General features: G+C 46.8%; 1 protein-coding gene across 7 annotated transcripts in view; it reads left to right on the top strand.

Moving 5' to 3' along the window:
* The window catches only part of LOC142563855 (prestin-like), a 275908-nt gene that overhangs the window by 245642 nt on the left and 14868 nt on the right, over positions 1-15398 (top strand). For all 7 annotated transcript variants that reach the window (XM_075674524.1, XM_075674525.1, XM_075674527.1 and 4 more), the window contains 5 exons: positions 4101-4209; positions 9147-9369; positions 12217-12327; positions 14146-14315; positions 14912-15076. In XM_075674524.1, coding sequence (XP_075530639.1) covers positions 4156-4209; positions 9147-9369; positions 12217-12327; positions 14146-14315; positions 14912-15076 — 723 coding nt within the window. In that variant the 5' untranslated portion in view covers positions 4101-4155. The remainder of the gene's footprint in view (positions 1-4100; positions 4210-9146; positions 9370-12216; positions 12328-14145; positions 14316-14911; positions 15077-15398) is intronic.

Below are 15398 nucleotides of genomic sequence, written 5' to 3' on the forward strand. Positions count from 1 at the left end.
CGCAATAAATCAGTTAATTAGCCATCAACGGGCAGAAACCGAACCTTGCAGCTTCACTCACAGCTGTCAAGCTTGCTTTGCCACCGGGCGTGACTTGCAGGTCTCCATTTCCGAAATTCGATCATAATAATCTGGGCCCGCCTTCAGAACGTTCTTACGTTCGAAGTATTCGTAAGTGAAAATTTAGGCCAATCTCAATGCGGGACGTACTAGAAGGAAAGGCTACCGGTAAATGGCAAGGTACACTTACGAATGATAGGCTCTGTGTGTTCAGCACCTGATACCTACATCAGGCTCGCTGCTTCTAGAAGCGCGCGAATAATCATCACAGGACGTGGTGTAATCGCAGTTCGCGGGAGAACTCGAGTACTGGCTTGCTTGCTGTGTTGATGATCACGGGGTGCGCATTCGTAAAAGATTGCCTACACAAAGCACGAAAGCAAATCACTCAGAAAATGAAACTATACTCCTGAGATTGTCATTTGAGATAGGAGAGCAAGACCGTAAACGAGTTGTGAACCTCCAACATATGTGCGGCGCCCGTGTGCCACCCATGGCCCATGTTCAATGTCCGTGGTGAAAAAAAAAAGAAAAACATTTCCGGAAAGGTGTCATTTGCAACACAAGGAAAAGGACACAGACGCAGGAACATCCACCTGCACGGTGTCTGTCCATTTTTCGTCCTCGTGCAAAGAGCCTGCTCCTTTATATTCGCAACATGTTCGTTTAAGCTCTCAACCGCATCTCTATAAAGGACGGTGGCGACATCCGCGTTTAGCGCGAGTCGGGCCGGAGCCGTGTCACGAAAAATTCTCAAAGCTGCATTTCACGCTCTTCGTCTTTCAGTCTCGCCACATGTTGGAGTAAGTCACGCACTATCTTTTCGCGACTATATTTTCCAGCGTCCATGGCTCGCCTTTGTTCTTTTCATTTTCTTTTCTCGTTTTGCCAGCTACGGTAGCGTATTAGGACGCAAGGCCTTGTGTTTCTGTTGCTTCGGCAGATGTTATACACAGCTGGGGCGAGTCCGCATACGTGTGCCGACAGTGACAACGGTAGTAAGAATGGACGTTGCCGCTTTGGTTAGCACGTGTTGGCACGGGTTGCCTCGGCACGTTCTGCCAGGCACGTGCATCGTCAGGCCTACAGCGCGGCTGCCGAGACCGGGGCGGCTGCGGCCATGGGCTCTCTCACTTTTTTCTCTTTTCCCTCCGCATGCTCCTTCTGCCCTATATTCGAGATTTTTTCGCAGGCGTACGCTATGCTCCGTCGGTATTCCCGAGAGGCGGATTGTGCACAGCAGTAATTTACACCCTCAAAATTTAATAAGGGCGTATACCGGCGTATAACTCGCACCCCTACACCAATTTACACCCTTAAATGCTAAAAAGGGCGCAAATTGCGGCTTAACTCACGTCCTTGCACCCTTTTGGGTGCAAGGGTTTGCGTTATAGACCTGATTTTCACCCTGATTCACTTTCAAGGGAACGAATTATTTTACGGTGCGCGAAGCTCGAGAGCTGTTGCGCCTTGCGGCTGCCTTCGCCACAGCACACGGCAACGTCCATACCCGCGCCCGGCTACCCACAGCACGTTCCTTCCTGTCGGTGAAGTACAAACAAATTAGCCGAGTGCGGAACAACAAGCAAATGAGAACGCGCACGGCTAGTCGACGTAACATTTCGGACCCCTCGTCAAAGCAACGCTTCTTTAGGATAGACCAACGCTTCCGAATTCAGCTTTTCTGAAAAGTGAACTTAGCGTAGCGCATGGTGTTCTCCGCGTAAAAAAGAAAAGTAAATATATCGCCTCCTTTTTTTTTTTTTTTTTTTTTGTAAAGCGCGTGAGTTGGGGGCAGAGAAAGTGCGACACGTCTAACTGCGATAGCTTCCCGCTTCATGCGTCGCAGTTTAGAGGAAGCGCGTGCTTCGCCAGCTCTTTGTGGGCGGTGAAGCTCGACAGTGTCGAATGCGCATGTTTGCACGAGACAGTTGGAAAATGTACCTCGTTATCCTAAATAAAAGAAGCAAAGTGTAGGCTTCAACAGTACACCACGCAGGAGCAATACAACACGGATAGCTCTCTTTTGTGTTCTTTCGTTTTTTCTTTAAGCACGCACCTGAAATTTCATGTCAACTCAGCCGTGTGAGGCTGAAGAAACGGTGAGGCACGCGGAACAGAGTGAAATTTTCATCGCCGTGGGTGCAAAGCCTCAAAATTAACACTGCCACGTCGCGTATAGCACACGCGGAAATGCAGATTTCATTGGCACATCTCGAGTTTTTTTTTCGAATCAATAGGCTGCGAAATATTCAGCGTTCTTTTTTTTTTAATTTACGTGATACGCACGTACAAACACCATACAGAAAATTCCGCTCAGCTTATATTTCGAGAATTATTCATAATGCAACACTAACTTACAGCTAGCTGTCGGGATTGACTTCTGCGCGTGCCGTCCTGTCTTTAAAGGGAAACGTGGATTTATTGCTATCTGAGATGGCGTGGAAATGTTGGCGAGATATATTTGTTGGCAACATCTTCATTACCAAAAAAATAATTATGTCAAATTCGCAGTCAGGCAATTTCGGCGTCCACTGTAATGTAGAAAACTTCCAGTGTGCAATTGACGATTTATTATTGACTATTTCGACTAGGGCGTTAAAAGGAACTATTCTGATCGCGGCGGCGTATCCCTAAACTTTCCGTACGCTAAGCAGAGAACAGAGTGGACGAATGCTTACTAACACAAGTAGTTCGTCACAACTAGCGCTCTCTAAATATACAATGTTTTCTGTCCTGGCTCGACACCATCGGTGGAGTATTTATCCTGCGAAAAGGTTTAACAAAACGGGCAAGGCACATTCCTTACCGGAAATTCTCGAGAGCTACTGGGCAAGCATAGGTGTGTATGGATATCCCTTGTATTGAGGGTCACAGGCAGCCAGAACTGGCGTTCAGATGTGAGATCGTAATCGTCGACGATATCTAACACTACAAACAAGGTAACCTTTGCGGTAGTGTGGACGTCAGAATTTTTTTTTATTTTGAATATGAGTGGAGTGATGACTCATTTCTGGCGCTTCTTAAGTGAATAACTGATACACTTGGGGCAATTAGCGGAACACAATATGCGGCGTAACTGGTTGAAGCCAAACGATGTCTCGTCTCGCTGCAAGTCCCGTCTTGGCTTTCGACTTCGTCTGCTCACGTGGCTATTTTGCATGACTTGTCGTCTTTCTTTTCGTGCACGATGCCATTTATTTTCGCGGCAAGTACAGACAATGAAGTTGGGAGCCGAATTTGCGAACTCGTTCTAATAACCTTAAAAAAAACCGGCATTGCGAGCGGTAAATCTTGCCCCTTCCCGGAAATTGCGCAACACGGTCTTATCGCCGTTGTGCGCATAATGCTCGGTTGCTACCTTTGCCTGAATCGAGCTTTCCAAACTGTGCTCGAATTAGCAGCAACATAAAGAATAAAGGTTGGCTGTCCTTGGTTCTACCGTTCGAGATTTTGCAATATATTCAGCAGCAAACCCGAGACTTGTTTTTGGCCGGTGTTGACGAAGCAGCTGTTGACGATCCATCACAGCACGTGACCTGTAAGCGGCAGCAGCAGGGCGAGAAAAAAATATGTTTTTTCCTGATACTTGCACACATCGTTACAACTGGCATTGTGCGTGCAATGTTCCTTACCATACAAAAAAAAAGTTTCCTGTATAATTGAAGCAGAACGGTCCGAATTGTGCTGCTTCCATTCTTTGCAGCAACAGAAATTTCAGTGCAATCCTTCTACCATCACGTGAAAAGCTATACGTCCCTATGTGCCAAGGTGGATTGTTAGGAACATAATATTGCTGGTTTCGGCGCCGATTTCGGTTACACGAACGTTTCGAAACATGAGCAGACGAACATTTCTCAGAATACCACCGGGAACTACAGTAGCGACCTTCGAAACCTCGCATCCAAGCCAACTTAGTCCTGTTCTGCGCACTACCTAGCAATTCCACTCGCGTCTGTGTTTCTGTCTTCGCTTATGTTGCGCCTTCATCACCGGCATGCACTTTTCCTACAACATTTTCTGCTTCCATGTTTTCGCAGATGTCCTAACCCCACCGCGCCTGTCAAGAGAGACTACGCCTTCAGACGCTGCAGCATGAATCCTCAAGATTGTGCACGTTATGGCGTGCATAGGCCGTCATTCACGCAGGTGAGCGTGCTCTTGCTCATGTATTCGAACCCGCCGTGGTTGCTCAGTGGCTATGGTTTGGGGCTGCTCAGCGCGAGGTCGCGGGATCGAATTCCGGCCGCGCTGGCCTTTGCTTCAATGGGGGCGAAATATGAAAACACCCGTGTACTTGGGTGCACGTTAAACAACTTCAGGAGGTCCATGTTTCCGGAATCCCCCCACTATGATGTTCCTCCTAATCTGATCATGGTTTTGGAACGTAAAACCTCATAATTCTGTTTTATATTGGATGGATGGATGGATGGATGGATGGATGGATGGATGGATGGATGGATGGATGGATGGATGGATGGATGGATGGATGGATGCTATGAGCGTCCCATATGACACCGGGTGGTGGTTAAGCCACCGGCTCTTTTTTCTTATTTTGCCCTATGTCTTGCCTATCTTTTAACAGGCAAAAGGTTCCTAGCATCAAACTTCCTGCACCATAACAGTGGGAACTTTGGATTTGTATGCCTCTGCACTCAGTGGTGTCCCTACTTTTCTCCCACCAAACCTCCTATCGCCTTTTACTAAGGAACATGCCTAATGAGTACTAAGACAGAGTAATAAGAATAATAAGACCGAGTACCGGAGAAGACAACCGCATAACCGCTTTTCCGAAAGCTTCTGGATGGTTCCTTCCCTAACGTTTCAGTAAGGTGCATTCAGAGCAATATAAGTGTTCTTGCTTCTTCCGCTACATTGGAATATGCGTTTTTGCTTCTGGAGAGGTAGTTCTTGCTGCAGAAATATTATTATGATTACCTCAATAAGTTTTGAAACCTTGAGATCATGAAAGAAATTCAGTGATGAACTCATAGGGTGCATAGGGGGCGCTTAGAAGTTGCCTTTGAATGCCTGACTTTACAAGCGGTAGCTTATCGAAAAAGAATCGGATAACTAACAGCGTGGTTTCGATATCTTTATTCGTGCATTTTTATTGCTGATCCACCATAACACAAGTTGGCTATGAAATCACCGAGATATCATCTGCCCTAGGAGATCTGTGAGCGCTCCGTCCATCCCTCCCATCCCACCCATCCCTCTCCCATGTGTAGGGTAGCAAGCCGGTTACGCTAAACTGGTTAACCTCCCTGCCTTTCCTTCTCTACTTTTTCCTTCCTTCCTTCCGTTAGTTACGCTAGCATGGATACTTTCTTTTTTAATATCTTGCGCATTCCGGCGATATTAAATCCAGTCTGCTTTTTTCTGCCAGAATAACTGAAAGCCATGTTGTTTCATGGAGAACGTGCGTTTCCCATTTCGCGACACTGAGGACTGGCTCGCTTCTTTAGAAGCCTTCGTCAGTTCGCTCACTTGGCGTTTCCCTTCGGCAGCAAATTACAGCTGTGACGGGGGCCATTATTGCAGGCCTCGCAGAATACGTAACGCAGAACGCGTAACGCAGAACACGTAGCGCAGAATACGTTAACGCAGGCACCGCCAAAGCGCGAGTGCGCAATTACATAGCTGGAATGCCATTATTAAGGCAGCACTTCCATGTCCTTTGCTGCTACGTAACTGAATGTCATTAGCAACGCCGCCTGTGGCGGATCCAACAGACTGCGGAGCTGCGACCTCGCCACCACCGCCACTTCGCCACTTGTCCTTCACTGCATGTCACTCTGTTTCCCACTTTTCCTGCGCCAAGTGCGAACACGCTTGTTCTTTTCCGGTTGCTTACAATGCGTAGCCAGGATGCCACGCAGTCATGGAGCAACTTGCAACCTTCCAGCTGAAGCTTCACACTGCGCGCTTCTTTTGCCACCACGTCGCGATGAGTACGCGTGCTATATAGCGACAGTATTTTACGCGAGTTACCGGATGGCTTCTCCTGAGTGATAGACCGCAAGGACGGGGTGCACATATTTGGGGCGAGGATAGTTACTCCTAATTCGTGGCTCATCGCGGCCTTGAAGAGACATAAAAATGGCATTCAGTGTCGTGAAGCGCGAATGATAATATAAGGCCGACAAAGAGCGCACATCGGCATTTAATTAGCGAAACGCTAAACTCGCATTCGCAGTGTCGCACTCGAGCGCACAACGTGGCATGTGACCAAGAGGAATGAGAACACCTTGAAGAGTGGCCTTGTTGCTTCTTGTTCGACAAGCGTGCAACACAAACTCCTCAGTAAAGACTAGCCGGCTGCTCCATCGCGCGTAGCACTGGAGCCGAGGAGTTGACGGCTCTCCGAGCCTGTCGGGGCGTATCTCACCGTCCATCTCATTTCCGCGTCGCCCACGTGTGGCATTCGTGTTTGAAACGCGCGTAAACATATTCTTCCGGTAGTGCGGATCCTGAACGCCTGCTGATCTCTCTGTATACTTAGACCTGTCCTAGTTAAACCGCACGCATTTCCTTAATGCTCATTGACAAGCGGGTTCCTGTAACTCACAGTAGCTGTATATCTGGAGCCTGCTGCCCACTGGCCGGCTGTCAGTGTTAAAGCAAGCAATTTGAGCTTGCTCTCTCAAGAACTTTATAGCGGAAGCTACGCAGGGGTCTGAAAAAAGAGAAAAAAAAAGGACGGGCCATGCTTCCGAAGCGGCGAGAGTCTTTCACTGTCGTTGCGACTATGGTGCAATTAACCCGTTAGCCCAGATCTCCGGGTGCAGCCCCGAGCATGAGAGAAAGACCTCGCGTGTGATGTGGCTTGTGTGCTCGTCAAAATGCGTGTGCGTTGCTTGTAAAGAGTGCCGACATTGTGCCAGTCTGCACCCTTCGTGCAATCTTTGTAGCGTCTGTATGTGTGTGTGTATGTGTTAGTGTTCGTGAGCGAATGAATGGCCGCTTGCTCCTGCGTCCCTTAACGGCGCACAAGAAAACGCGGGAGGTCCGAGGGCAGCAGGAAGCGCGCCTCTCGCTTTCGATACTTAATTTTGCGAAATTGGGTTGGGCAGCAGCGGTCGCAGCCGCTCGCTATCTCATCGGCCTGTCAGCGGAGACTCCGCGTTCACTACTGGAATGGACGTGTTGCGTAAGTCACGTTTTCTTCAGGGGTGAGAGTGCGTGTAAATTTCGGGGCGTTTCAACTTGCACACATTACAGCGTTAGCCGAATTTCTCTTTTCATTGTCCACCGGGGACCTAGCTTCTTGATTATTCGCGACTGATGTAGCCTCCTTGGTGTTTCCTCTCTATTGTGTGAATTTCAACGGAATAAGAAATAAGAATAAGAAGTTGATGAACAAAGTGTCATTGCCAACCGTATAAGTATTTGCTTGAAATTTCTTAAAATAAAGATGACCATGGCAAAATAATAAATGAATGGGTTTATACAAAACTTAGAGGTTAATCTCGACGAGATATATACTCCAAGGAAGTAGCTTTATTGACTGAATCAGACAAGACAGCAGTCCATGATGTATTTAGTGATTGCCTTATTCACTTCTTTAAGCAATGAGCGATGGAGAGCAACCACAGTCGGGTGACGACGACGCCTTCATGTTCCCGTGCCAGCCAGTCATGACATTAACTATTTTCAAAGCGTCTGCTCGGCCTAGTTACTTTCTTTATCGGTAAACGCGGACTGCGATGTGTTTGAAAATTGCGAAAGACACAGCGTGGCAAACTTTGAAAACTTTTACTCAGCCAAAACAGCGAAAATGCGAGACAGTACTTTGAAATACCAAGATTAGGATCCCGGCGCAAAATTTAAAAAAAAACGAACTTCGTTCTCTATTATCAAGTTTAAAATTCTTCCCGCAAAATGAGCGCAAATATAATTTCCAAAGAGTGCTCACGAGTCTAAACCTGTCTAGTGTATCTCGCTAGTGTACGTTCAGTAACGTGGTATGCACCACCGTCGTGGTCGGGATAGTGATACCGCCACTCCCATACCACCAGCCACCGAAGACCGCCTGTTCGCCACCGACCCACCCAATTTCGCACGCACTGAACGCCATCTCTATGCAAGCACTGGTCTATTTTTATTGGTCATTAGCCCAGTCAGCGTATGCGTTCCAAGCCAATGAATCAATCTCCGCATCGCGTATCGAGGAGGGCCAGCGTTGGCACGGTCGTGACTGCCCTCGTTCGATGTCCGTAGCCTCGCCCCTTAGCGCAGAACCCAGAAGCCGAGCGCACGTTGCGGCCTCTCACCGACAGTCGAGGCCTCAATTATGCAACGCTCCTTTCGCTGGACACGTGTGACGTCACTCACCTTGCGTGTGCGCAGTGATGTCTTGGGCACGCAACCAATATAAAGAGGCCTGACTCACATATGCGGGAATATGAAAATCGCAATCGTAACCGTGTAAACTACATGATCAATGCTATTTGTGCACCACTTGGAACGAGGACTGGGGAACAACAGACACAAGCGTTCCCCAGTTCTCGTTCCAAGTGGTGCGCAAATAGCATTGCTGATGCATTGCAACCAACCAGTCAAAACCAGTACCCACCTGTAAAATATCCCAGTTTCAAGAGCACATGCCAAATGGGCATTTCGCTTGAGGTTATTTGTTAGTAGGCAGCTTTAGATTACCCAACGGGAACTATGGCGCCCCTGAAGTGCCACAACCTGCTTGTGCTCTTTTGCACTTCTTTCACTTTCTTTTGTATATCTCTTTTGTGTTCGTTTGCAAACCCGCTGGTTTGCGTTGCTCACTCATAGGTGCACAAAGTCTAAAACACTCTAAGATCTCCACGCGCCAGCGTTATCAATTATTTTTTCTCAGTTGCCTGCATCGATCCTAAGTGAGCCAGCACTATATTTCATGGCTTTTGTTTTTCGAACGTTTTCGCCATAAGGGTAACAGAACAGTCGCCAAGATGCTGCTTCTAGGCTGTCCATATAAACGGCAGTTGAACAACTTCTAAAACACTCAGAAGCCACACCTGGCTGAACTATATGTTCATACGTTTACTTCTCTCTCTCTTTCCTTTCTTTTTTTTTTTGTGCGCTCGCAGGCTGGCTTCAACGACACATACATCCAGCTGCCCAAGCATAAGACTGTGCCGGGCGACGTGCTCAAGCGTATCGGCAAGTCGCAATGCAACACCCGCCACTTGAAGCATCAGGCGCTGAGGTTGCTACCCGTGTTCGGATGGCTGCGGACGTACCGCGTGAAGGAGTACCTGCTCGCCGATGTCGTCACCGGATTCACCGTGGCTATGTTTCAAGTGCCGCAGAGTGGGTGTTCCATTCAACATTATGCTTACATTGTTCTGTCAGTTGATTTGCAGACGGTATTTAGTTAGGACTGTGCGTGCAGCCAGCTTAGCTGTTGTTAGGTTTCATACTTACAGTAACAAAGGACCCGTGAGGTGTGACCAACCGTGGCAGATGTTTAGATCCATCAAATTTTGCCACGCAATGCGGGTAATTGAAGCATTAAAATCAATTATTGTTTGTAGAACACTTAGCGTTGCACCTATAGTTTTACAACATGCTTCATTCGCCGATGCCTGTAACAACACAGGAAATCATGGAAACGCCAACCAAGCTTTCTCATGATATCAGAACCAACGAATACTCCACCGATCATGTGTGAGAAAAGAAGACAACGCGTAAAAACTGGATATAAATACAAACTAGAGAGATAATTCCCCTAATCTGGAGGCTTGAAGTCAGCCACAGTGTTCGACCACGGTTAAACGGGACTTCACAGTTAGGCGTCAACTTGATGAAGCAGTTTGCAAACTATAAACATTTCACCTTTTTCGGCCACGCATAGCAGAACCGTGACACAGCCTTACAGATCCTTTGCTTAGCTTAGCGGGACTTGTCGCGTCATTTCTGCGGCTCTCCGGGAATCTGTTCTGTAAACTTTCCATGCTGGCACAGATTGACAGTTGCGTCAAGCGGGGTCCCTCGTTTTGTCCGTTTAACGGACGGAACATGACATGTTTTGCAAAAAATGCTACCTAATCTTGCGGTCTGTAGTACAGTGCTTCCTCTGTGACCTCTGCCGGTCGAAGATATTTCATACTCGCTGTCACCTCAGCTTGTCATTCATATTTTCAGTCTTGTTTGGTATTCCACGGTTTGTCGACCGACTTTACATTTCACCTGAAGAGAACATAGAGCAAAAAAAAAAAAAAAAGAATTATGCAATAGAAAAATTTTAAAAATAGTTCTGCCGCAAATTGTGCAAGCCGCGTCCTCGGCACGTGCTCGCATTCGCCAGTTTAAATGTCTTAAGTTACTGTCATTCGTTTTCATAGTATTAATTACGCCGGAAAACAATGTTCCCGCTTGTGGAGAAACGACATGGTTACACACTGTGTTGCTCATATTGCCAGGAAAACGTCATTGTTTGCGGAGAGCTATAAATAAATTAAGAAGCTTCAACCGAGAAACTTGCAAGCAATATTCTACGGCAAGAACAGCATCGGCGTGTTTCTCAATAAATGCGCTCGTTTTATATCCCACGGACGCGTCTGTCATTCTAAACCATTTTCATTGGAAAATTAAAGTTGAACTTAGTAGATAAGAACGTCACGCATATATTTCGAAAGTGCAGCGATGAAATTGTTAGCGTGTGTATATGCTACCGATGTGTGGACACTTGCAGTCGACAGGTGTTCTTTGGCGTCCTTAAGTTAATAAAAAAAATAATATGACTTTTCTAACCCACGGCTGCCTGAAAGCAGGTTTGAAAGGCCTTGTCACAATAACGCCGAAATAAGTTTATAATTTGTCATTGCAATGTCATATGACTCAAAGAAACAGACATCCAGCTAAATAAACAGTTTACTTGAACTTGATTTACGACCAAAACTTTCGATTTCGTAAAAACAGTTTTTATGTTAAATTGAATTCGGTGGCTTTAATTGCCAGAACCACGATCTGATTTGGAGGCACGCCATAGTGGCGGGCTCTAAATTAATTTCGAGGAACTGGGGATTTTTTAATCAGTATATACTCACACAACATATTCGACTTGTTTTTTTTTTTTGCTTTACATGAAAGTCTTGGACCCCACACAAATACTAGAAAGCCTCGGAGCACCCTAAACAATGTATTATAAGTTTTCCTGCGAACCACATTTTTGCTTCTCGTATACCAAGAAGTTACTGTATCGTGACGTCATTACACAGAAGGTGGTCACATGGGAGCAGAACGTTGTGACGTTTTGACACTAATTGCGCCCCGCTCCATCGTCTTATGTGCAGCTACTCCTTGTGAGGGTCGTTGTAGCAACATAGATGTGCCGATACATCTAGAGCAAGTGTCAAAACGCCGCGATGTCCCGCTCTCGCGTGACCACCTTCTACATCAGGACTTCACCGATATCGTATTAACCAAACATATACTGGTTGCTGAAAAGCTACGGCATTAAATTATTTGGGCCCTTTCAAGCTTGTGAGTACTTTTTCTATGCTGGAGACGCCCCGGACCATAATTTACGGTAAAAAATGAAAAGTTTGAGTTATTATGTCACTACGCCTTTAAAGTGCACCCAAAACACTGTAGACGAGCCTTAATGCACTCCGCTCCAATTATAAGGGATCTGCAACTTACATGCAGCAAACTTTTATTTGATTGACATGTGCTATCGGAACGTTGGGAACGGTTTCCTAGTCACTGCGAATGACGTATTCTTCAGTGATTTATTGATATTGTGAACCTTTCGCTTTCGTACATGGTTGAATTCTGTTATTCCGGAAACTGAAAGAACTTCTCGGGACCACATTAAAATTTTTATTGATTATTCAGAAGCCAAGCAAATGTTTACAGTCGACCAATTGTTTCGTTTCACGCTTCAAGACATGGAAGGAAAGGTAACGTAAAACAACTTTTGATAACCTCATATGCAATGGCTGTGCATTTTCTTGACGTAAATATACGCAACGTGATCATTTTCATAATGAAACGCGCCTGTGGTATTTTTTTTTTGCCATGTTCATAAACATGTGACTCAACGCACTTGAGCAAGCAAGCGCATTAAATCTTTTTCCTACCATTTGCCCAGTAAAATAATCGCGCATGACTTGCCAAATGTGCTAATGTGCTCGCTTCTCCGCCTGTTTGCAGGTTTGGGTTACACACTTCTCGCCTCCGTGCCTCCTGTTTTCGCCCTGTACAACGCGATGTTCCCGATGATGATTTACATCATTATGGGTACTGTCAGGCAAGCATCTGTCGGTGAGTAAATGACGCTTGTCTTTAACTGTTTGCCAAGCTCTTCGTCCGTGAAATGCATATAATCAATGTTTATATTTCCGCACGAACGGGTTCTTACAGATTTCGCAGCGTGCCGAAGCGTTACAAAGATACCTACTGATATTGTAGCTACTGAGCCGGGCGTACGATTGGCGATTCAGTCTGCCAAATTTAGCTATAATTATACTAGGCCCGTCTATAGACAAGCTATTTACACAAACATGCCTATCTACACTTATCATGCGTACATGCCGTGGAGTAACGCTTTTATTGCGATAGCAATTATATGGACACTCCAGGTGGATTTGTGCAGTCGCCGTTGGCGTCGCCGTGAGGTTCTCTATGAGTGAAAGCGCGTGGGGGTGAGCCGGCGTATGCGGTTTAATCTCGCGTGCGCGAGCGAGGAACGCGGCCCGGGTGCGCGCCCTCTCCTGTGGCGCGCTAGGCGAGAGGGTGTCGGGCGAGGGAGGAGGGGCGTTCTGCTGCAGCGGCTGCTACGGTTCCTCGATGTCCTCCTCGCCCGCCGCTCGGTACAGAGCGGACACAACCGCGGCCTCTACTACGGCGTTGTCCTCGCGAATCGCGGACGCCGTAGTAGACGCCTTTGGCGGACGCCGTAGGGACGCGTTACCGGCGCTCGTGTGTCTTGAAAGCGGTCTGAGACGTTGCTAAAGTGCACGCCCGCGCGAACCTCATCTTCAAAGCGATCTCCGATATTTGTAGAGTGCCCGTAGTGCCGGTAGCTTCGTATGCGCTGTGCTTTCGACGTTTCGCACGCGTTGAAGCGACTGATGCACGGAGGTCAAGTGGCTCGCGGCTGCTGCCGCGATTCCTAGGTCCAGCGTTTTCACAGACAATTTCCGCTGTCATCGAGAGATCTGTGTTCGTGTTTAGCTGCGCGCGCGTGACACCGTGCTGGTTAATTTAGTTAAAACACGTTGACGGGCTAGTTGGTTTGAATCCCTGATAGAATGTGTAAGCGCGACTAAACAAAGACGTAGAAAGAAACAGACACACAAAGACAGCGCTGTCTCCATGTGTCCGCTTCTTTCTACGTCCTCGGTGAGTCACGCTTACGCATTCTATCATAGATAATTTAGTTGGTAAGCGAATGTTTACAAGTTTATACGGCCGATAAATCTACTATCCTTACTTCGTCAGCCATATTCTAATTTGCTATCGCAAACGATGCTTCGCCTTTGCGGTGGAACTGCAAATTTTCTTAATGCATAATATCGAGTCAGCCTTTCAAGTTCACCCCTCATCCCAAAGAACACAAAAAATGTCGCCGGAAGACTGGCACTTAGAGTGATTGACACTGAGCTAGCATGAATAGTCTTAGCCAGGAGCCATGAATTCCAACAACGGGATTTGGCTTAAATAAATCAAACAGCTTTTCGAAATGTTAATTAGAACGGATGCCTTTTCTTCTCACGCATTGCTAATCAGACCCCATGTTCTTAATCATGTTCTAACACAGTAGGACTATTCGTGCGATTCAATCGCGGTGCTGGAAATAATATTAGCGAAGGTATTCAGCCGACGGAGAAAAAGCACCTACACAAGCAAACAGCTTTATAAATTCGGCTCCAGATGAATTTAACTGTGTTTCTCTTATTCATTTTTTTTGTAGTTGTATTTGTCCAGAAACATTCGGAAAGTTTTTATATTTTACCATAAATAATATTGTGTGTTTTCCATGATGTTATCTAAACTATCGTTTGTATTGCACTGCGGTTGGAAACTAGAAGAAGGATGACGTGTGGTAGCAAATGCAAAGCCCATTGCTCTCATCCGTAGGTGCCGATGCTATCATGTCTATGATGACGGGTGGCATTGTTCGAGAACTCATCTCTGGTGACACCGGTGGTCATCACCCCATGGTTGGCATACACAACGGCACGCACGCAGGACAATACACAGTGACGCAAGTCACCTCTGCACTATGCTTCACCATTGGCATTATACAGGTGAGTCAGGTGCCCACAAAAGACCAACTGCAACACAAGTTAACTCTGGCCAGAGAGGTTGCAAATAAACGGCGTATACTATCGAATCAATCTTGGTAAAGCTACAGGACCCGTTTTTGCCTATTTTCCAATTAGCGTCCCTTAGCCGTCACCTACGCATATGACGCGTGGACCTGGAGATTAGTGGATAGGACTTAAGTCCGAGAACGTCGCCTCCACGATTTTTTAGTGTGCCCCGGGCAGCCGCCTGATCTCGGAGGCTACACACAAGCGCTGCGAATTCTTGGTCCTGCATCACTTTCGGCAAGCGCCAATGACAACTTTCTTTTGAGTTTTCGCCTAAAACGTCTATTTTGGGATCTTTTTGTCGTGCATTCAGTCCTATTAGAAGGAACGCAATATTTTTACCTGAAGTCTCCTATACATATACACTATCGGCAGAAAAATGTATTTGCTGATTTCTTTTATTACTTTTAGGCGGCTTTTCACGCAGCCCGTCATTTTGTTGGTATTGGCCTGTAACAGTCCAATGCCGAGTTACAAACTTTTTGCTTTATTAACATTTTCTCCTTCCGTTGCATGACGTTTATTTCCAGTTGGTGTTCGGCTTCCTAAGCCTGGGCACGCTCAACGTGTTCCTCTCGGAGCAGATGGTAAACGGCTTCGCCACGGGCGTGGCCGTGCAGGTGGTCATCAGCCAGCTGGGCTCCATCTTCGGGAACCACGTGCCCCACATGAGCGGGATGTTCACCATATACAAGGTGAGCTCGTCCAGTCAAGATTCGTTCCATCTTTGTCACGGGACGCTTCCAGTGTGTCTCTTTTTTTGAGTTTGTCAGTCCCCATGCTAGGGAACGATGCTCTGAGTACAGGGGCTAACTGTCGGCCTAATTAGAACGCGTCTATCTTGTAAGGTGGCGCAGATGAAGCTGGCGCATAAGAATAAACGACTCGACAGGTGCCATAACAAGAAGTTGTTTGTGGCACCCGTCCTGCCTACTAGTCATGTGTGTCGTCTTGTTTTGTGCCACTTCTTTTAAGGTGAACGATGCTCTTTCCGTAAAACTCATGCCCACAAGCCAA

This window comes from Dermacentor variabilis, chromosome 11 (assembly GCF_050947875.1).
Source record: "Dermacentor variabilis isolate Ectoservices chromosome 11, ASM5094787v1, whole genome shotgun sequence".
Taxonomy (NCBI): Eukaryota; Metazoa; Arthropoda; class Arachnida; order Ixodida; family Ixodidae; genus Dermacentor; species Dermacentor variabilis.